General features: G+C 34.8%; 4 protein-coding genes across 5 annotated transcripts; 2 read left to right on the forward strand and 2 right to left on the reverse strand.

The window, feature by feature from the left end:
- The first annotated feature begins 1,611 nt into the window (after window positions 1–1,611).
- Window positions 1,612–3,490, forward strand: LOC109194122 (60S ribosomal protein L18a-like). The gene is made up of 4 exons (XM_019345013.1): window positions 1,612–1,736; window positions 1,861–1,976; window positions 2,082–2,145; window positions 2,991–3,490. Exons 1-4 carry the CDS (start codon window positions 1,722–1,724, stop codon window positions 3,330–3,332), a joined length of 537 nt encoding a protein of 178 aa, XP_019200558.1. The 5' UTR covers window positions 1,612–1,721; the 3' UTR covers window positions 3,333–3,490.
- A 173-nt stretch (window positions 3,491–3,663) lies between these two features.
- Window positions 3,664–6,309, reverse strand: LOC109194121 (uncharacterized protein At1g10890-like). The gene is made up of 4 exons (XM_019345011.1): window positions 6,128–6,309; window positions 5,426–5,644; window positions 4,598–4,817; window positions 3,664–4,114 (listed from the first exon to the last, which is right to left on the reverse strand). The coding sequence occupies exons 1-4, from the start codon at window positions 6,256–6,258 to the stop codon at window positions 3,935–3,937; spliced, it is 750 nt and encodes a 249-aa protein (XP_019200556.1). The 5' UTR covers window positions 6,259–6,309; the 3' UTR covers window positions 3,664–3,934.
- An 866-nt stretch (window positions 6,310–7,175) lies between these two features.
- On the reverse strand, window positions 7,176–11,747 carry LOC109194119 (E3 ubiquitin-protein ligase RGLG1). The gene is made up of 12 exons (XM_019345009.1): window positions 11,643–11,747; window positions 10,939–11,217; window positions 10,135–10,219; window positions 9,910–10,050; window positions 9,697–9,810; window positions 8,884–8,981; window positions 8,654–8,733; window positions 8,445–8,550; window positions 8,111–8,238; window positions 7,893–8,028; window positions 7,752–7,808; window positions 7,176–7,588 (listed from the first exon to the last, which is right to left on the reverse strand). Exons 2-12 carry the CDS (start codon window positions 11,179–11,181, stop codon window positions 7,505–7,507), a joined length of 1,272 nt encoding a protein of 423 aa, XP_019200554.1. The 5' UTR covers window positions 11,182–11,217; window positions 11,643–11,747; the 3' UTR covers window positions 7,176–7,504.
- Window positions 11,748–16,811: 5,064 nt separating this feature from the next.
- LOC109194117 (probable methyltransferase PMT26) lies at window positions 16,812–21,948 on the forward strand. Of its 2 annotated transcripts, XM_019345007.1 has the most exons (10): window positions 16,812–16,909; window positions 16,982–17,042; window positions 17,611–18,834; window positions 18,922–19,071; window positions 19,522–19,792; window positions 20,036–20,146; window positions 20,246–20,420; window positions 20,621–20,893; window positions 21,192–21,386; window positions 21,467–21,948. In XM_019345007.1, exons 3-10 carry the CDS (start codon window positions 17,644–17,646, stop codon window positions 21,693–21,695), a joined length of 2,595 nt encoding a protein of 864 aa, XP_019200552.1. In that variant the 5' UTR covers window positions 16,812–16,909; window positions 16,982–17,042; window positions 17,611–17,643; the 3' UTR covers window positions 21,696–21,948. The 2 variants fall into 2 exon arrangements, with proteins under 2 accessions (XP_019200552.1, XP_019200553.1); XM_019345008.1 differs by lacking the exon at window positions 16,982–17,042.
- Window positions 21,949–22,966: the final 1,018 nt, after the last annotated feature.

Below are 22,966 nucleotides of genomic sequence, written 5' to 3' on the forward strand. Positions count from 1 at the left end.
ACTCTCTTTGTCAACAAATTCCTCACGTAGTTAATTAATATGATTGACTTTATTAATTATATTTTTCTTAATTTTTTCATGGTATTAATAAAATACTTGGTAAATAAATATATAACATTATTTTGTATTATAACTTTGATATTTAATTAAAAAAAATAGTGCACAAAAAAAGATAATAAACAATGAGTTAATACCCAAAATCGTCCTCGACTATAGTGATTTTTCTCAATTTCGTCCTAAACGACTTTGGTGACCTAATATCGTCCCAGACTTTTGTGTTTCGCTCAATTTAGTCCTCCATTTGTTATTTCGTCAAATTGGTGTTAAATAAAGGGACAATTCAGTAATGTCAATATTGATCTCTCTTTACTTTCAACTTGTGAAGTGCGAAATTCCTCTTTCTTGTACGAATTACACCCAGAATTACTCCCGGACCTGCAAATCAAATTTTATATTCGCAGTTTTAGGAGTAATTCTGGGGGTAATTCATAAAAAAAAAAAAGGATTTCGCAGTTCACATGTCTATGAGTAAAGAGATGCCAATATTAAAATTACTGAATTGTCTATTTATTTAACACCAAATGGACAGAATAACAAATGAGGGACTAAATTGAGAAAAACACAAAAGTCTGGGACTAAATTGACCGAAACACAAAAGTCTGGGACGATATTAGGTCACCAAAGTCGTTTAGGACGAAATTGAGAAAAACCACTATAGTCGAGGACGATTTTGGGTATTAACTCAATAAACAATGTAGTGAATATAATCAATTGATGAATTTGAATTAAAGAATTTTTACATTGAAGAAAAATAAAGATAATATAATATAATAAAATTATTTCTCTTAATTAATTTATTGATAATGAATAATTTTTTTTAATAAATACATTGTATGGATAATGTAGCGAATATAATCAATTGATGAATTTGAATATAAAGAATTTTTATATTGGAGAAAAATAAAAACAATATAACTAATGAAATTATTTCTCTTATTTAATGTACTAAATATGCCAACTTTGATTGGGATGGGGTTCGAATTTCGAACTTAAGACCTTTCTTATTGAAATCAATGAATAAGATAACGGTGAACTAACAGAAATTAACGGAAAAGTTAACGGATAATCATATTCATTAAGGATAAATTAGTAAATCTTAAAGAAAAAATTAAAATCTGATCAATCTGAGTCATTCATTTGATTAAAAAACTTGACCGCCATTTTTTCTACCCATTATAGACCTAAATCTCTTGGCTCTTATTAGTATAGTAGAAATGTACATTATTTTTGTATTGAATATACATTATGCAATATAATGTACACTCAATACAAAAATAATGTACATCCCCTGAATATAATGCACATTATTTTTATACTGAATATATACATTATTTTTGAACTGAATGTACATTATTTTACAGTATACAAAAGATGGTCCACATAACTTGTGTAGACCATGGTCCACACCACACAATAATAATTGATCATTGTTAGCATATACGACTCCTATACAGCCCACATGCTTTATCAACTTCTTGAAACATCATATTTTTGTGGGCTTCTGATCCAATCCTATTAGGCCTTATGAGCCATGAGTAGGGTTTCTGAGAGGCCCTATACAAAACCAAACCCCTTCTTCTCGCGACAATCGGCAAAGCGGCGGGGAGTGAAGCCAGAGAGAGAGAGAGAGAGAGAGAGAGGGAGTTCAGCTTGTGGAGAAGATGGTGACCTACAGAGTAAGTGTTTGAATTTTTATTCTGTTTTCATTTGAAATGGTACGCCTACACAACTACGTGTACTGTTACGGCCCTTGATTGCTCGTACGAAAATGACGTCGACGACTGTGGTTCCTGTGTACAGTTCCATCAGTACCAGGTGGTTGGAAGAGCTCTCCCGACGGAGACCGATGAGCACCCTAAGATCTACCGCATGAAGCTCTGGGCCACAAATGAGGTCCGTGCCAAGTCCAAATTCTGGTAAAGCCGCTTATCAATAAAGCATACTTAATAATATTTGTGGGCATGTTTCTATATATGCTGCTTGATCTTTTTGTTTAATCTAGTGCTATTCTGTGTAACCAGGTATTTTTTGAGGAAGCTGAAGAAGGTGAAAAAGGCCAATGGTCAGGTCCTAGCTATCAATGAGGTATTCATATACTCAGATTTTGTTACTGTGGCCATCTACTATCCAAATTATTAGATTGACATATGATGTTTTTGTAGTTATTAATGTAGAGAAGTTATTCCTAGCTTGTTAGTTTTCATATGTTGAAGCTGATTTATTGAAATTTGCTTTGTTTTCTATCTCCCTATTTGTAGAGTGTAGATTGTCTCATTAAGTATTCCATTGTGCACATACTAGTCTGTATTTTAGGATGGAGCTGCCTGTTACCTTTCCACCTACTTCTGAAGTCTTCTGTTGTTGAACATATTTTTGTGCTACTAGCTTCTTGGTACTTATTCACTATGCAAGTTTGATTCCCTGAATTTTAAATCGATAAATGTGTTTTGGTCATGGAATGAAAAAAAAGGGAATTGTAATTTATGTCCCTCATATATTTGCCCCGCCCCTCAATCTCAATTTTCCTTACGGGAGGGGCAATATATGTATTGTTTTGAAAATTGAGCGGCAACATTTACACCACCAATAATTCATGAGTAATAATTCACGAGTGACATTGATAAATGTCATATTATGGACGGGCATAAATTACAATTTTCCCCCCAAAAAAGAAAAAGAATCTTATCGTTACTTAAATGTGATTTTCATGCTTCAAACAGTTGACTTGGCATTTTTTTGTGGTTTGCAATTTGCAGTGTTAAGTTTTGCTAAGTAGCTTTGTTTCATGTCATTCATCTTTATTTCAAGTATTATGAGAGAAGAATGCTTGCTATGATCTGCTGTCTACATACAGTGTTTTCTACCTTCTGGTGGTGATTCATATCCTGTTCTTGTGTGCTCACTCAATCAATATATTTGTTTATGTTTAGATCTTTGAGAAGAATCCTACTAAGATCAACAATTATGGTGTATGGTTGAGGTATCAAAGCCGAACTGGATACCATAATATGTACAAGGAGTTCCGCGATACAACCTTGAATGGTGCTGTAGAGCAGATGTACACTGAGATGGCTTCTCGTCACAGGGTGCGTCATCACTGCATCCAAATCATCAAGACAGCTACTATCCCAGCCAAGCTCTGCAAGAGAGAGAGCACCAAGCAGTTCCTCAACTCCAAGATCAAGTTCCCTTTGGTGTTCAAGAAAGTGAGGCCACCAAGCAGGAAGCTTAAGACCACCTACAAGGCATCAAGACCCAACCTCTTTGTGTAACTTGTTTGGCCTGCATCATAATCAATTTCCTACTTTCAGCAATTTTGATGAATTAGTCTTTCATTAGACACTTTTGAGAAACATAGAGAAAATTTAAATTTACCATTTTGATTAGTGAGTGTTTGCTTTATATGAATGGATCAGTTTTTATCCTGCTATGTTACTTTTCATGTCTGTTAATGAGCTCGAACATTACTTCTTAATTCGCAGAAAACATGTTTGTGCGGTACATTCACAATGGAACAGGCAGTATCATTATTAAGGTAGGTTTAATACTACATGCTTTAAACCAAAATCCAACAAAGGAACAGAAAGCCAACAATGTAAAGGAGGAGCAGGTAATTGTTGCTAAATTGGGGCATTTAAGTATAGAGTGGATTGCAAACTTGACAAGATTGATCAATGCAATTAAAAAAAAGGAGATACACTTCTAGTCCATAAATGTATACACCAATCAATTTTAACCTAGCTTATACGGGATATAAGCTAACATAGGATCGCTGCTCCTTTTTAATTGTCGAACTTTGTGGTTCTTTTCTTCTGTATCAAACTCATTCCTCCTCCTAGGGGCTAGGGCTAGGGCTAGGGCTAGGGCTCCAGCTTTAGAGCTTCTCTCCTCTTAGCCAGCCTCCTCTTTGTCTTTGGATAAGCTCCAACTCTCTAAGTCTTTCTTCCTCTTTCCGCTGAAGTTCTAGAGCTTCTCTTCTTTGAGCCTCTTCTACTCTCCTACGGTTCTCCTCAAGCATTTTGTCCAGTTCATCTCTCTCTTTCCTTGCTTGCTCCTGTTTAATTATATTTTAGAACCACAGCAGTGCCAATATTAAAACCACTATTGACTTTCAAAGAGAGTGGAAGAGCAATGCTTATGACCAAAGAGAATTTATGGAAGGAATAGATATATATTCAGAATAATCATTTTGGAGTTTGGACTACTTAAGAAAGGTTATGGGCTTATGGTTCTAGATCATCGCGTAATAAGAACACCATTGTTGAAACTTTGAGAGAGAAAGGTTTCAGTAGTCATGCTATGCATTGATTGAAAGAAACAGCAGAGAAAACAAATAGAGCAAGGGGATATTAACTTGAACACAGCCTTTAGGCTCATACGGATTGACAGAGAAGAAAAATGAAGAGACAACTAGACAAGACACACTTAGTATAGATGAGAATTAGAGGGAAGAGGAAGTGTTTTAACTAAGAGAAACTTGATAATAATGACAAGTGATGAACAGAGTTATATAACTTCCAGGCCATGAGGTGCTTACTTCTTTTAGCCTTGCCTCATTAAGAGCAGCTTCTTTTTCTTTTTGAAGTTGAGCTTCAACATCTTCAAATAGTTTTCTCTGACCTTCTTCCACTCGTTTCTCTATTTCTAGTTTAACTTCATCAGAAGCCAACTTTTCCTCAACCCTTTTCCTTATTTCTTCCTCCAATCTCTTTGCAGTCTCCTCTTCTAATTGCTTAAGCTCTGCCTCTTGTTGAAGTCTATAACAATTCATGTTGTGAGATAAATATAGATACTACACAGCTACACTTGCAAAGCAATAAACAATAAAATGGCTTGGTAGTTAAAGGAGTGAAGAGACCAGCAAAAAATGATCTTATATGAAATATTTTCAGGGGCTCCAAACACCATTTAGATTTAACTGAGGATGGAAAACAAGTCAGTGATGATTGAAATGCTCAAAAAAACATAATTTCCCCAAAAGTCTATGCCAATTGATCACAATGGTTAAGTCACTAACACAGTAGCATTCTTGGCTAGCAGCATGGTCTGTCAGTACAATCAGAACTCAGAAGAAACAAAACAAATAGCATACATGCATTAAATCTGTTATGTCACAATCTGACTGTTGATTATTCCTCAATGAGATGGAGATAAAAGAAAAGTAGAATATAAATCATCCTTAGTTCTCTCGTTTTCTGTATGCTATTCAACTCAAAGACCAGAAACATATGGAAGTAAATTAACCCCTAACTAGTTTATGCATTGGACTAAAAAGAAAAGAGAACGCTGGAAACTTTTCATAGGTTAAACAATCATGCTCTAATTCCAATGAATTGAAATATAGCATATGGCGGTAGGCAGGTACCTTTTCTTTTCTTCCTCCTCCTTTTTTAATTTTTCCACAGCACTTTTACGCTCAGCTGATGCAATACTAGGACTACGAGACTTAGGTGAAGGAGAATCATAGGTACTTCGGCTCCGTCGTCTCCTATGCCGTTTGGGTGTTGGAGAACGGCTTCTTCTATGTCTTGAAGCTGGTGAGCGACTTCTGCGATGGCGAGGTGTCCCTGAACGACTTCTTCGCCTGTGCAATACAGATAATTAAAATACAAGAGACTAGATGATAGCAAAGTAAGAACAAATTGGTTGTGGTTTTTGTCACACCACATTATCTTAATAAACATGAAGAAAAGAAGTGGGTGTAATTCTTCATTTTTCATCAGGCAACTTGGAAGCATTTGAATTTCCAGCGAGCTCAACAAGTTAGCTATAACCCTATCCTCACAGCAATCCATCTCATTTCTATGCTCTACCTACTCAGAATTTATTCAAAATAACTTGACATTCTAACATTATTCAGAAAATTTAATTCCAGAGTCACTAAAACTCATTCCAACAGTTAGACAGTCAACATTCTACTTCAAATGTTAAATCAATTCAAAACAAAGAGCAATTTGCAGTTAACCACGAAGTGAGTTGTATCATTTAGCTATGAAGTACCAGTACTGTAGTACATTGCTGTATAAAAGCTGCTTAAAAAAGTAAATAAATAAATTTAGGATCATACCTGCTTGAGTAAGGTGAGCGGCTATGGTCCCTCCGGCTTCTATGGCTGCCGTGGCGGTGATTGACCGGCGACCGTGACCGAGAATATCTCCTCCTAGAGTACGACGGCGACCGAGATATACTCCTCCCCATTTTGGCGAGTATGCAAAATCTACTCGTGTGCGTATAGGCGTGTACTAAACCTCCGAGATTTGCGATTGTTAGAACATACTCCGTAGAACATTGTAGTTTATTTGGGCTCGGGTCATTCATGACCCATCTTATTAACCAATGCGATTCGTAAGCCCATCAAACGCTAAAATAAATCGCCGGTTTAACTAGCAAATTATGCTGTGTGCAAAAACGACGTCGTTTTGACTAAAAATGCGCGTCCCACTTAAAAAAAATTTAAATTCGATTCCCGACAATAGTATTTTTGGTGCATAATTTGAATTATATATCAACAAATTCATAACTATATATCCACATATTCATAACTATATATCCACAAATTCATAACTATATATCCACAGTGAATGAATAACACAAAATCCAGAATGAATGAACTAAATATCCATAATGAATGAACTAAAAATCCAGAATGAATGAAAAACATAATGCTGTTGAGGAGAATCGAAACTGAATTTATTTATTTTTTTTTAAATGAGACGCGCGTTTTTAGTCAAAACGACGTCGTTTTGCAACCGTGTGCACCATGTGGTGCACACGGTTGCACAGCATAACTATTGGGTTTAACTCCAGTAATGAACTGGCTTGATGATATCGTACTATGGTAGTGTGTTGTATATGTAATATTAATCATAATGTTACTAAAGATGACAAGTGCTCAAGTGTAAAGGAATGAAACGGAACAGAACTAACACACTTGTTTCTATAGTTGAAACTTGTGATCCTGACCGGATTCGTTAAATTAGACACAGATAATTTTATAAATGTACCGTAATTGTCTTGGATCGAAGGCTAACTAATAGACGTAACACATAGACTTGACAAACATAAATTTGGAGAGTAATACTACAGGACAAGTGAATAAGAAAATTCTCACTTCATTGATAGATATTCGAAATTGGATTCTTTCATTATTACATGAAACTGTCGCAAACAGAAACATTTTTTTCTGAGTTTACATATTAAATTAACATAAGACATCAATTCAACTGAGAAAACCAAAAACACCCTAACTGCACAAAGCAAAAATATGAATGAATATATGCAAGTCATCATAGCATCATTCTACTGATTGTGAAGGGCTATAATATTGACAGTGGGCTTCATTCCTGGAGGTGGAGCCATTTAGGCTGCTTCATAGTGCAGGGGACCTGTACATCTCTTGACAAGTTATTTCATCAATATATTACAAGAACACCCGAGCTGGGACTTAACCATACAGCCGGATTCGCGTTTTAATGGGCTCCCGGCACAGGGGACATAGAGATATAGTGGCACCGCATTCCCTGCAAGTCTGATCCAAAGGTAACAATGTTAACTGTTAAAGCGGCAGGCGGCTGGATATTTGGCAGTTATGTAAGGATCAATCTTTTATATTCCAATAACAACTGCAAATTCATTTCTGTTTTAACTTTTATTTTAGTTCTTAGCTGAGTATAAGTAGTAAAATTGCTTACCATATGACCACAACCAAAAGCCATGTCCTTTGGATTTGTCAAGCAGATGGGGCAAACCTTTCGTTTAGACACAAAAACATAAATAAGTACATTGCATCTATAGAACCAAAAGTGAGAAGTGGGATTAACATTAACGCGTACTTGTTCTGCTGCAGCAACGGGGTCTGCTGGTCCAAAGCTTGTTGCGTGTGGGTATGGCAATGATTTGACAGCATTATCATGGTCAATTACTTCACGGGGAGGAGGAAGTGGCCTTGTCCGAGGACCTCTTTTGTTTCTAAAGCAGTAAGTTTTGAAACAGTAAATATTTTGAGCGAGCATTTGTTGCAAGATGATACACGAAAAAGAAAACGTCTTACTCCGTGCATTGAATGCTTTGGGTGAGTCTGTACTGAAATGGAATTTCCATAAGTGCAGCAAGCGCAAAGGCTGCTTCCTTCTTTCCCATATCGGTGTGCTCAGACATAATTGATGTGAAGTTGACAAACTGCAAGATAGTACGTACGCGAAATTACATGGAAAGAAGATTTTGTTGGCAGTTCCATGTTACCCCAACCAAAATGTTCCGGCCACAAAGATGTGGAAAAAGAAAAAAAGCAAGAAAGAACACTGCTTTGGGCTACTTCAACTTCACAAGCAGAGAGAAAGTCCATAAGAGATTCTACAATCTTTATCTTCGGTAGCAAGTGGTACCTGGAAATTATCAAATCGCCGCTGAGGAATGTAATCATCAAATTGACGCATTTCATCCCATGGTCCATCTCCCACACCAACCAGAATTATTGAAAGAGGATATTCACTATATACATTATATTAAGTCAAATAGATAGATGCCATAAATAAACTTCACAAGAAAATCCAAAGTTAAAAAAAAAGGAATATTATAGGAAAAAAAGTTCTACCTTGCAGCAACTATAGAATCAACAGTAGACTGTTCTTGTGGACTAAGCCTACCAGGTGGTGTATCACTGCTCCGGGTTACCTGATCCAAAAATTAAGAAATTAATTAAAACAGGGCAAGGGCATATAAGTTCAGAAATGCATATATATATATATATATATATATATATATATATATATATATATATATATATATATATATATATATATATCAAAAGGAAGGAAAACAAACCTGTCCATCAGCAATAATGATGAGGACATGGTACTGCCCGTTGTGTGCTTCAACTATATCAATAGCAGCATTGATTATAGGGGCAAATGAAGTTGGGCCTTCAAGTTGAGCAGATGAAAAAGGATAAAAGAACTATCAGTCGATTTTATAACTTTGAATAGGATTGAACTCGAAGAACAAATAGATAGGACCATTATATGAGGCTCCACACTCACAGATATAAATAACTAGAAGAAAGCATTACAAAAGTTGGTTCTCCGGAAAGAGATATTTTAAGCATTTAACTGCAAAATAATGGAGCTGATACTCTGATGACATATAGATCATTCCCAAACACCCCTATCCGGCTATCCATCCCTACCCATTTCCAGTTTTCATTCAATACGGGCTCCCTATGGATTAAGTATGCCTATGGATAATCATTGAGAGATAGTAAATTCCTCTATTAAAGTTTATCTCACACGCTTTTGCTCCATCAATGCGGTGGGGCAGAGAAAATACCTTTAACAGAATTTCTTATATCAGGACTTTTATAGAAAACTATCATGTAAGATGCATCTGTCTAATGAGTTGTTATAAATAGCATAAATATGTAAAGTTTGATAGGTTCTACAGCATGGTAGCAGCTAAGCATAATGCAAATTAGAATGCAGAGAAAAGGCTTGAGTGATATTTATTCACCGTTCACTGTTTCAGTCAGCAACCTTTAATGTACAAGGGACACACTCATATACTTTTAGGATTTAAGATATGCAATTATAACTGTCTATTTGTCACGTTAAGTCAACAAGTGAAAAAAGAAGTGTTGCAAACCTGCCAGCTTTATGTAAGGAACAATTTCTCTATAACGTGCAAGAGCTTCCTCGAATCCATGACAAGGTCGATGGTCGGGGAAAAAATTAAACACATGTTGATCATGTGTAGTGGCTGAAAAGGTGTTAAACAAAATACTAGGTCAAGTCAAGAGACAGGGATATGTTCCAGACCAGGAACTTTGATAGCAAAGATAGGCAAAGGAATACTAACCATCACCAAATCCAAAACAAGGTATCAAACTGTCCTCGTCGAAAGGAGATAAAGTTCGCCCAACAATGGAGATGGCTTGCTCATATGGATTTGGTGTATTACCAATTGCATGGAGGCTTTTATGATTGAATGAATATTTGCCTACAGGCTTCAACTTGTCAAGAATTCTTCTCTATAAGTAAACCATGTTAGAAAATAATAATTATGAGGAACGCAGGAATTTACCGGTCCACTCATTGCTTTTTGTAAAATCAATGCCAAGAATCAAGTTTGATGATTCAAGGCCTGCTTCTCTCAATGCATTAATAACCTGAACATATAAGTAACCCAAATATTTATCTGCTTCAAAATGCATATGAAATGTGGTCTGGAGTGGCAAAGAGCCACCCCCTGCTTAGTGATGCAGAAGCAACAAGTGAATAAACCAAGAAAAAAAAAAAGATGGAAAACCTACACAGTCATGTTATTTATCTTTTACCAAGACAGGGTGATTACAATGAAATCATTAAAACTGCTTAGATCATACAATTGAATGGTCACCCATGGTAGCAAATTAGGCATTTCATTGATGCTTTATGAGTTCAGGCTTTGTATACCCAAATAATCCCCTTTCTTTTTCAAGTGCAACCACTTTTAATTATGAAAACAACCATGAACGCACAGAAAGCATTCAACAATTGCAAGAGCTGAGGTAAAATCAAGTACACATATTGCAAGACTCTACCAATGTTCACTGCAATCAGAAATAAGCATCATAAGCCAATAATATAGAGCTTATTTGCTGCAACCAGTCTTTCTCTACACATATTTCCCATCTGTTCTTTCACATTTCCCATACTTTTGATCAATCCCTCAGTAATGTTTGGACTACTCAACCAGTTTAAATGTTTAATGAAGTGAAACTAAAATCATAAAGAAAAAATAAACCCCTTTCAAGATGGAACAGAAGAAGAGTTCCAACACGAAGAAGATATGACATAGCTTTATAAAATTTAGAAGGAGATAATCACATTCTATTAAGAAGAGAACCTGGTCCAAAGAGTTAAAGTTATCAGCTATGTAGGTGGCTTGCTGTTTCTTTTGATAATTGGTGTCAATTGAAGTTCCAGCATATGATGGACCTTGAGCTTGATGGTTTGGGTCAACAGAATGTCCCGTGTATGTTGTAGATGGATATGGGTATCCAATGCCCGCTTCGTTTCTTGGATATTCTGGGCTTTGATGAAAATTACCATCGCGGGAGTCATCAAAGGTTGATTTATTGTTTCCCATTATGTATGTGTATCTTCACCACTCTAACAATTAAAACTACAGTGGACTCAGTTTGACTCTACCCAACAATTAAGGATTGATTTAACTATCTGCATAGAAACGCTTCTTCCTCCTAAAACAACTGAACACCATATGTCATATGCTTGAATGTTGCAGCAAAATTAATATAAAAAATTACAATCAATAAAACAAAATTTGAGGCCTCCATGTGATAAGCCGAACACCAAAAGCTAATTGAAGCTTTTTTGTTTTTTTTTTTTTTTTGTCCACACCAAATCCTGGCTATGGGCTCCCATGGATAGCCCTTTTTCTTCTACTTTTCTCAGAAGTATCAAACAACTAGTCTACTGTTCAATCACCCATCTATGGAGTTCGCTTTCTGTGGAAATATCCATCCACATACATACACTAATATATATATACGTATAAAGAAAGTCAGAAAGGGAGAGGGGAGAGCATACCTAATGGAATTGATGCAGAAAGTGGTAGAGCTTTGATAGCAGAAAGATTGAAGTGGATCTCCAGATAAAGGCATAAAGTAAACTGAATTTATTTCGGTCATTAATCATAATGGTCTTTTATTATTTTTTTTTTTAAATTATTTTTTGGGCTTACTTGCAAAGTTGCAAGAGTTGAGTAGTTGGCTGACGTTTATGTGAGTTGGGCTTACACCGCTTTTCCATTTTTAGGATGTCTTGCTGTCTCGCCGTTCCGTTTAAGTTTTGCCTACAAATGCGTGTAGTAATAGGCGATTTTGCTGTAAAGGTATCTGTTACGAGTAATTTGCTCAATAGAAGTTTTTATTTTATTTTAGAATGAGAGAAAGTTGTACTTATTATTTTGAGAATATGCACTACTAATTTTACTTATGTAGACCTGGCAATTATGGACAGGACTCGTTAACACAACACGAAACCAGACACAAAAATAATGGGTTAGTGTTTAGTCTTAACGTGTCTCGGGTCGTTAACCGGTTGACCTGTTAAGAACTTGTTATGTTTCGTGTCTTAACGGGTCAACCCGTTAATCCTATTAAGAACCCGTTTAACCCGCTAATATTATCGTATTAACTTGTTTATACAAACTTGTTTATAAGGCAAATTATGCTGTGCATCCGTATGCACCATGCATGGTGCATGCGGATGCAAAAACGACGTCGTTTTAATAAAACGCGCGTCTCCCCTTAAAAAAAAAATCAGGTTCGATTCTCAGCAACAACATATGAATTAAAATTTCATAATCGATGAACTATAATTCCATAATCGATGAACTATAATTCCATAATCTAATCTATGAGCTAAAAATTCCAGAATGAATGAACTAAAATTCCATAATCTATAAACTAAAATTTTAGAATCGATGAACTACAATTCCATAATCGATGAACTATAATTCCATAATCAATGAACTATAATTCCATAATCTATGAACTAAAATTCCAGAATGAATGAACAATATAATGTTGTTGCTGGAAATCGAACCTGAATTTTTTTTTTTAAAGGGGAGACGCGCGTTTTTTAATAAAACGACGTCGTTTTGGCATCCGTATGCACCATGCATGGTGCATACGGATGCACAGCATAACGATTGTGTTTATAACCCGCTAAGAACTATTGTCATTTAAGTAAGAACCATTGTCATGAATGAGATTACAAAAGATATTATGAACATGACTAAAGATGAAATTACTACATTAGGCTAATATCTTACACCAATTGTTGATGTTTAACAATTTGAATTTTGAATTTTTTTTTTTGTGTTCAGTTTTATTCTAAAAACTAGTATATACTTCTTTAATTATGCTTTTTGGATGTTATTTTATCATTTTATGAATGTTATGAATTGAATATTTTTTAGTTTGTTTGATGGATTGAATTGTAGGTTTTATTTTTTGTTTATATAACATAACTTTAAATTTTAGTTTTTTTAAATATAGTAATAGACCAAGACTATGTGGTTTAATGGTATCCGGATTGGACTTCCATTTAGAAGGCTATGAGTTCAATAAGGACAATGAAATTGAGAAAGTTGGTGAATAAGACTAGAGGAGTGCCATTGTATTTTCTTTTTATTAATTTGTTATAATCGTCTTTACTGCCTTCTATGTATATATTGGTGGCCTCCTTTACTGTAAGATGATTTTTTCCAGGAGTGAATACATTTAATAAAATTTTCAGAACCTTCTCTCATCTGCAAACTTTTCCATCATTATATAAATTTACAAGTTGATATAATTTGATTATAAGATATTTGACATAAGTCATTACTATACATAGCCAAAAGTTGAATATAAAGTCAGAAATGGATGACCAACTAAGTAAAACACGATATTATACTTACCGAGTATAAATGTATAAAATGTTTAAGAAAATAATAATACTATTGTTCAGGGCATTATGCACAAATGGATGATGGCCCCAGAAATAAACAAGTATAGACCATCTAACCCTAATAATAAGCTACAACTAATATTGTACTAATTGGAAATCAATGACTAGACAATGATGTTTGAAGGGAGACATGAGACCCTTATGTAGTGTTTAGACCCCCACCATACATTGACAAGTGTGCATTATTAGTTATATATGTGTCCCATATTCACCTTAAGTACTTTGTTGTCCGTGCTTTTCAACTGAATATGTATTACCTATCACGCCTTAATACATAAGAAGTGAATAGCTCGGTTGGTTATTACTTTTGTTGCCAACTTGGAGATTGCAGGTGGCCCCATCACTTATCGGCAAATTTTTAAGAACATTATTTGATACAAAATAATGTGTCTTCAGTACTCAAATAATGTATATTCAGTACACAAATAATGTATCTTTAGTATATTAAAAATGTACATTTTATTCATAATTCACACATTTGTGTGGACCATGATCCATGGAATAATGATCGATCACTTACCTATACCATCCAGGTGTAATTTCTGGACTATTACGCAATAATGCGGTTACACAATCGTATATTTTCATACTGGTTGCGAATTTTTATTAACACCCAAAAAAGTTCAATATAAATGACAAAGTTATTATCTCTAATTAAAAACATACATCTAGAGGTACAATTTAGGTCTTTCTCTGTCCGCTTAACGATTTAGGTCCACTTGACTAATTCACATTCGTGCCACCTGGCACGGGAGTTGACCCAAGGAAAATCGTCACTTGTGAGAATCAAACCCGAATTATTCCAGAATTCTTCTACAAAAAAAACTCATTTGTCACTTGAACTATCCCATTAGGTTCTAAAATAAAAAAACTTTAATTGAACCAATGACATATTTTTATTTTTAGTCATTTGTAGATTATATGTTAGACAAAATGGTTATTTGGTCTTTCAGTTATTTGTTGCTTCTATTGTTTATGGGCTAAGACATAAAAAGAATGGTCATGGTTAGTGAAATTTTTTAGGATAGTTATGCTGTGGATTCGTATGCACCATGCATGGTGCATACGGATGCCAAAACGATGTCATTTTATTAAAAAACGCGCGTCTCCTCTTTAAAAAAAATTCAGGTTCGATTCCCAGTAACAACATTATATTGTTCATTCATTCTGGAATTTTAATTCATAGATTATGGAATTATAGTTCATTGATTATAGAATTATAGTTCATCGATTATGGAATTGTAGTTCATCGATTCTGAAATTTTAGTTTATAGATTATGGAATTTTAGTTCATTCATTCTGGAATTTTTAGTTCATAGATTAGATTATGGAATTATAGTTCATCGATTATGGAATTATGGTTCATCGATTATGGAATTTTAGTTCATATGTTGTTGCTGGGAATCGAACTTGATTTTTTTTTTTTAAGGGGAGATGCGCGTTTTATTAAAACGACGTCGTTTTTGCATCCGTATGCACCATGCATGGTGCATACGGATGCACAGCATAATTTGCCAATTTTTTATGATAATTATGTTTTCTTTGATGTAGACATGTAGTACCGTCTCCACTAAAACTTAATTCCATGACCTCTCATTTGAAAGAGTAACTACATGCTACTTGACCATAAGGTTATTGGTATGTTTGTTTGTTTGTTTGTTTGTTTTTTTTTTTTTTTTTAAATAATGTTTAGAGTTCTAATTATTTGTAACTATTAATAGTTGAAAATCAATAGATTACATAAGGCATTTAACATAATCATTATTGTGTGGACCATGGTCCATACAAGTTGTGTGGACCATATTTTGTATACTATAAAATAATGTATATTCAATACAAAAATAATGTACATTGTATTTAGGGAATATCAACTAAGACTTTTCAAATTTCTAAAGTATCGCAGTTTAAGTTTACAATTAATTAGATTAATTTGTTTTTATTTTAATGAATTATTAAAATAAAATTTCAAAATAAGTGGTTGAGTATGTAGAATATGAATTTAGTATTAGAAGGTCATAAATTTATTATTACCAATATTTTTTTGATTGAGTATGTTGCATAATTTTTTTTTTTATTGTGATTTTCTTTTTAATCTAATTTGTGAATTATTATCCAATTTACTTTCTCATGTAGTGGCAAAACTTTAAAGTATGCAAACGTTGATTGCATTTGATACAATCATACAACCAAAATGAATGCAAAAACCTTTGAGGTTTATACCAATTATTCTCATTGCACTTGGTACAACTCCAAGACTTTTTTAATTTATATTGGTGGAATAACTTTTTCCAATCCTTTATATAATAAAGCTATATGGTTTGGGAAATAATTAATGTTACAATTAATGCCACAACATCCTTTATTATAAAAAAAAAAGCACAACATTTAAAAAATAAAATAGCTATATATTATATAATCATATAAAAAGTATACTTTTGAAAAATAAAATAGCTATATATTATATAATCATATAAAAAATGTGTTCAATTAGAGTTTAAATTTACACATACAAAATTTGAAATTTGCTTTCCAAATGTAATTATCTTAGTTATTATTCGTATTGTAAAAATTATAATATAGATGAAATACAATTAAGAATAAATCAATGTAATTATGTAAATTCTCTCTATAAGTTTATTTGAATATGCACATAATTAGAGATTATATTAACCATACAAAATTATAATTTTAATATTAATTTTAATTTTAATTGTAATTTTTTATTCTATAAAAATAATAAATACTTGACCAATGAAAGCTCAAAAATATTATTATATTAAATAATTTAAAATATTTTAGTTTTTCTATTTTTTATTTATATTTATAATAACATAATTTTTTTTCGTGTATCGCGCGAGTGAATTACTAGTTATTATAATACAAGGTATAAATTTATAGAATATTATGATTAAACCTTAATTAATATTGGCACGGTTGGTTAGTTACTACTCTGTAACGCTGTAAGACTGTATTGCGTATGCATGCACGACAGAAGAAATGCCTGCAATTGTCCACAGTCTGTAAAGCGATCCTCTCACAACCGGCGCCGGACTAACATCGTGACTGTATCTTCTCAAAATAGAAATGGCATTGTCCTTTTCCTATAAAATTCAATGTAAATTTCACGCGATGATGGTGGTCATTGCCGGTAGGATGTGCTTTTCGCATGAGACCGCAGTAGCAGTGTACTAGTTGAACTCTGGCTTCTTACTATAAAGAGCAAGCGCAAATATTTGCCGGAATCGCACAAACGATATATCAAAATATGATCGTGATGATAACGGCACTACTTGCCTTCTTATTGCCATAATTTCTCTTCATCTTCCTCCTTGAATCAGGTAAAGCGCCTCATACTTCGCTTTCAATTTCTATTGTTCGGAGTAAATTTCTGAGTGTGTCTATCTATATAGCAATCAGTGTTTATGTTCGTTTAGATTCACCACAAGCGCTCGAGGCAAGCTTTGATTGCAGGTATTTCATTTCTAGATACAATTCCAGGCCATCTCTTTAGCTTGTTTCCGTCCCGTAAAACCCATGTGTAATTGTTGTTTCCATAAATTTTCAGCAAGCATTAAACAATGCACTTTTCATAGCTATTGTTAATTTTGTTATTACTACTATTTTTAGCGGATTGTTTTTGGGATTTCAGTTTTGTCAATAATTGGTGTTTTCGTTTTCTCTTTTTGTGATCATTTAATGTAACTCTGGATGATTGTTGTAAACTTTACTGGTATTTTACTTTTTCCAACCTTTGAATCCTTCTGCAAGAAGATTTTGCTTTCCTGTTTAGCTGTTTATAACGTTCTTGCTTGTGGGTTGTGAGGAGTATCAAACTATCAATTGCCAGAGCTGTTAAATGCTTGCATAGTCTTTTAAGGAATATATATATATATATATAACGTGCATAACATTAAGTACCAACAGTAATAATAATAGTATGCTTTGCATTAAATGAATAAGCTCCACTGCTCCATAGACCATAGATCATGAAAAGAGGCTGAAAAGATTAATCTAATTGTCTATATATTCTATCTTTTAGGTGAAAAGGCATATTACATTTTCTGGAAGGAGAATGGCAATGGGGAAGTACACCAGGGTTGATGTTAGGAAACCATCTTCAAATTATTGTTCGACAGTAACAATAGTGATTTTTGTAGCCCTGTGCTTAGTTGGAGTGTGGATGTCAACTTCGTCGACTGTTGTCCCTATACAAAAATTGCACGTGCCTTCTCAGGAAACCGAGAGTGACTCAAAGACACAAGTAAGTAGCAAAAACGGGTACAACAGTGGCAGCAACGAGAACAAGGCCAGTCATGAGAATATTAAGAGTGAGGTGGGGAAATCAAAACAGTTTGAGGATATTCACACTGATCTAGCTAAAGAGGCATTTAAAGGGGATGTTGTAACTCAGAAGGAAAACAATCCTAGTATCCAAGAGACACAAAAACACACAGAACAAACCCAAGAAGGGAAGATAGAAGAGAAATCTGTAGTAGATAAAAACAATGAGTGGGCTGAGAAAAACGAGGAAGAGAGCAATGAAAATGGAGAATTGATGGCAAGGGATAAAGAATTTGAAGCAGGAGAGAAGAATGAAAGTAAGTCTAGTGGAGAAGGCTTAGATGTCAATAACTCAAATGTTCGGGAAAAAGAAGAAACCTCTGCTGAAGAAAAAGATGGTGATTACAAAAATGGTAAAATAGGGGAAAGAGGGGAGGATAAGATGGATCTGGAAGGAGAGATGAGTGAAAATGAGCCTGGTCAAGGAGAGAATAAAGAAGTCTCAAATGTGAATAAACCTTATCCTGGTGATGCTGAAATAGAACCTGAAGAAACTACTGGTGAAGCCAAAGGTGGCAATAAAATAGATAAGGCCAGGGACAAAAAGGATCTAGAAGGTTCTAGTGAGAAAAGGGTGTCTTATGAAAATTTCCCCTTTGTGGCTCAGTCTGAGCTTTTGAATGAAACTACCACACAAAATGGGGCATTTTCAACTCAAGCAACAGAATCAACAAATGAGAAGGAAGTACAAAAGTCTTCTGAATCAGATAAAGAAAGTGGGCACAGTTGGAAATTATGTAATGTCACTGCTGGCCCAGATTACATCCCCTGCCTCGATAATCTGGAAGCCATTAAGAACCTTAAAAGTACAAAGCATTATGAACACAGGGAGAGGCATTGTCCAGATGATCCTCCCACCTGCCTTGTTCCGCTTCCTCAAGGATATCAAACCCCAATTAAGTGGCCTACAAGTAGGGACAAGGTAGTGCACTGTTTTGCTAAGAATAGAGTTTCATTTTCATTGTCTTGATTACATGTGCTTGATGTTTGAATATTTTTCTTCCTGTAGATATGGTATCATAATGTTCCTCACACCAAGCTTACAAGGTTTAAAGCACGTCAAAATTGGGTTAAAGTTAGTGGTGAATATCTTACCTTCCCTGGTGGTGGAACCCAGTTTAAGCGTGGTGCACTTCATTATATTGATTTTATACAACAGGTTAGCACCTACAATCATTCATTATCCTATGTGAACCAAATTTTGGGTTAAAGTCTTAGTGTGGTTGAATTGATGGGGCTGGTTACTTGAATCAAACTCTCATTTGAACAGAAGAGGGCGAAATGAGTGAAAATTCATAAAGGATTATTGGTGTCTCCATTTGAGTTGATTCAGAATCTTCTCATAGCTGTTAAAGCAAAGTATTGTGAGACTTATGTCAGTCTAATGGATGTAATTCCAATTGCCTCTTCCCTTCTTAATGGTTTGACTTAACTATACTTTGGATGAAGTTTTTCTTTCCTTCTTCTTTTTCCTCTTAAGGTCAGAGTTTAGATTTAGGAAAATATTTGTTTTTGTAGGTGGAAAGCATTAATTATTAAATTCTTAATGTCCTTCTTACTATCTTGCAATATTTTGATGCTTACCTGGATGATTGCATTACTGTTGCAGACTCTGCCTGAAATTGCTTGGGGAACACGTACACGTGTTGTATTAGATGTTGGGTGTGGGGTTGCCAGCTTTGGAGGCTATCTTTTTGAGAGAGATGTGCTGACTATGTCATTAGCACCCAATGATGAACATGAAGCTCAGGTTCAGTTTGCACTTGAAAGGGGTATTCCTGCTATATCTGCTGTCATGGGTACAAAGAGGCTTCCCTTCCCTGGTAGGGTCTTTGATATAGTCCATTGTGCTCGGTGCAGGGTTCCCTGGCATATTGAAGGTATTCAATTTTATATTCTATATTCCTGCTGTCCATTTTTTTGAAGGTAATGTTAGAATAAATGCAAAGTCAACCTTGTTCATCTTGTCTGTTATGTGCTAGATATAAGGAAAGCCATTTTCTCCATTTCATGAATTTCTGTAATTTGAAATGTTTATTCATATTCATTGAATACACATTCTTCTGTATAGATCTCTTCTTCAATTCCCTAAAAATGCTTGATATTTTATTTGTGCTACATAGGCGGGACACTTCTATTGGAGCTGAACCGTCTGCTCCGCCCTGGTGGTTACTTTGTGTGGTCTGCCACTCCTGTCTACCAGAAGCGTCGGCAGGATGTTGAGATCTGGGAAGGTAGATCAAACCTACCATGGACTGATTGTATGCTTTGTTATCCAAATGATAATAACTATATTCATCCACTGTTTTCAATTTTTTTGGGATTATTGGCAGCCATGAAGAAATTAACCAAGTCAATGTGCTGGGAATTACTTACAACTAGAAAGGATAGAAGAAATCGAGCAGGATTTGCCATATTTCAGAAGCCTACTTCAAATGAGTGCTATGAGCAAAGATCACGATATGATCCTCCACTCTGCCAAGAATCTGATGATCCTGATGCAGCCTGGTACTATTTCTTCTACTGAAGATAGTGATTTTTTTTTCCCCCTTGAAGAATCTTTTTGCTGGCTTTGGCAGCTCTGCCATCAATAACCGATGCTGATATCTTGTCATTTTAGAATCTGCAATCCATTTGCTAATTTATGTCAGATTTGGATGCCATTATAATCTCTATCCATCTATCTATCTTCTAAATCATCTGCTCAGGAATGTGCCTTTACAAGCTTGCATGCACAAAGTTCCCAATGCTTCATTAGAACGAGGGTCTCGGTGGCCCGAAATGTGGCCAGATAGGTTGAAAAAACCACCGTATTGGTTACTGAGTTCCCAGACAGGTGTGTATGGGAAACCTGCACCAGCCGATTTTATTGTAGATTACCAGCATTGGAAAAGAGTTGTGACCAAGTCATATTTGGATGGAATTGGAATAAACTGGTCAGCTGTGCGGAATGCCATGGACATGCGTGCCATCTATGGGGGGTAAGCAGACAATTTCCTATTCTATGTAATATTCTGCAAGCATAATGAAAGGTTAATCACAATGCCATTTCTATGAATGACAAACTTTCCCTCTTGAATTCGGCAGTATAGTTAAAGACTGGGGTGGTTTTAATAGTAAATAGTAAGATCAATGGTTTATTTCTTTGAACTATGAGGGATACCAGTTCTTGCCCTAAGGTTTAATGAGTTGTAGTCTTGTTTATTACAGCACATGTGTATATAATCTTCTATCCCTTCATTAGCTTTTTTAATCTTGATTTAATTTTTGCATCCTCAGATTTGCAGCTGCTCTGAGAGAGTTGAATGTATGGGTTATGAACATTGTTTCTATAGATGCTCCTGATACACTGCCTATAATATACGAGAGAGGTCTTTTTGGAATTTATCATGACTGGTGCGAATCATTCAGCACTTATCCCAGATCTTATGATCTTCTCCATGCCGATCATCTCTTCTCCAATATTAAAACAAAGTGTGTATCAAATAATACATTTCATCTTTGGCATTCTGTCTGCTGTGACCTAATAGTGCTGTGGCATTCAAAACTTGCAGGTGTAGCTTACCAGCATTGGTCGCTGAAGTGGATCGGATTTTGAGGCCAGACGGGAAACTCATAGTTCGTGATAACGTGAAGACTATAAGTGAACTTGAAAACATGTTCGAGTCTATGCATTATGAAATTCGTACGACATACTCTAAGGACAATGAAGGATTGCTTTGCGTGGTGAAGACAATGTGGCGGCCCAAGGAGGCGGAGACGCTAACTTATGCCATTGCCTAAAGCAATACTTACTACCTGTGCCTAAAGCAATATTGTATTTGCGTTTGGTAATGAAATCTGGTCACCATTTATTATTAAGCGCTTTCCCCTGTAGGATGGTTACGGAGGCTGTGTTTTGTGTATGTAAACATTATAGGGAGTACAAGTTGTTAATTATAGACACCCTGCCGTCGACAAATTTTGGGGTGTAAAGGCCACTGGCTCAAAATGATGGTTGATGTTTCAAAATTTCATTGAAATTTTTGGTTTGGCATCCCAACATCTTATTGTTCACATATGGCATGTTTCATTCTCCATATTTATATTAAGGTGTTCTGAAACAGTAGTACCGGATTTTTAGTTTTTCTGACTTTATTGACCAAAGTAGGATGATTGTGTAAATACAAACTTCTGTCCATCACTTAAAAATTAAAATAAAGTTAAAAAGAAAAAGTTAACTTGATGATAAAAGGGAAAAAAGTTAAATAAGTCTCTAAATTTTATCTAAAAAGTTAATTAGGCCCTTAAATTTATATTTTTTATAAGTTGTAATTAAACGCATAAACATGTTGTTTTGGAGCAATGAGAGCAATTAAACCTACTAACCCGTTAGTGACCTGCAATTGTAGGTCAATTAAGGTTCTAAGCAACTTCGATGAACCTCCGACAAGTATCCAATTAAGTTTTGGCAAGCTAGGTCAAATACCAGCGACCTACTACTGGAAAAGGGTCAATTAAGGTTTTAAGCAACTTCAACGAACCTTCGACAAGCATCCAATTAAGTTCTGGCAAGCTAGGTCAAATACCAGTGACCTACTACTGGAGAAGGCAACTAAGTTGGTTGCCTTTTTCGACAGAACACGACTGGTGCCGATTGCCGGTATTTGATATAGCTTGCCGGAATTTGGTCGGATGTGTTGTTGGAGTTGGTTGGAACCTAATTGACATGTAATTACAGGTCGCCAACAAGTTAGTGGGTTTCGTTGCTCCAAAATAACATGTTTGTGGGTGTGGTTGTAATTTCTAAAAATTTAAGAGTATAATTGACTTTTCGGATAAAATTTATGGACTTATTTGACCCTTTTCTCATGATTTAATAATAGTTTAGCACGGTTAAATTTAATTTATAAATTATACTTGTTGGAATTTTAGATAGTGTTATAATAATAATAATAATAATAATAATAATAATAATAATAATAATAATAATAATAAATAATAATAATAATAATAGAAAAAGAAGTCTTTTTAGAATGAAAGAGAGATTAAATATTGAATGTTAGTTGGTGTGT

The sequence above is a fragment of the Ipomoea nil genome, unplaced genomic scaffold (assembly GCF_001879475.1).
Source record: "Ipomoea nil cultivar Tokyo-kokei standard unplaced genomic scaffold, Asagao_1.1 scaffold1932, whole genome shotgun sequence".
In the NCBI taxonomy this organism is placed as follows: domain Eukaryota; kingdom Viridiplantae; phylum Streptophyta; class Magnoliopsida; order Solanales; family Convolvulaceae; genus Ipomoea; species Ipomoea nil.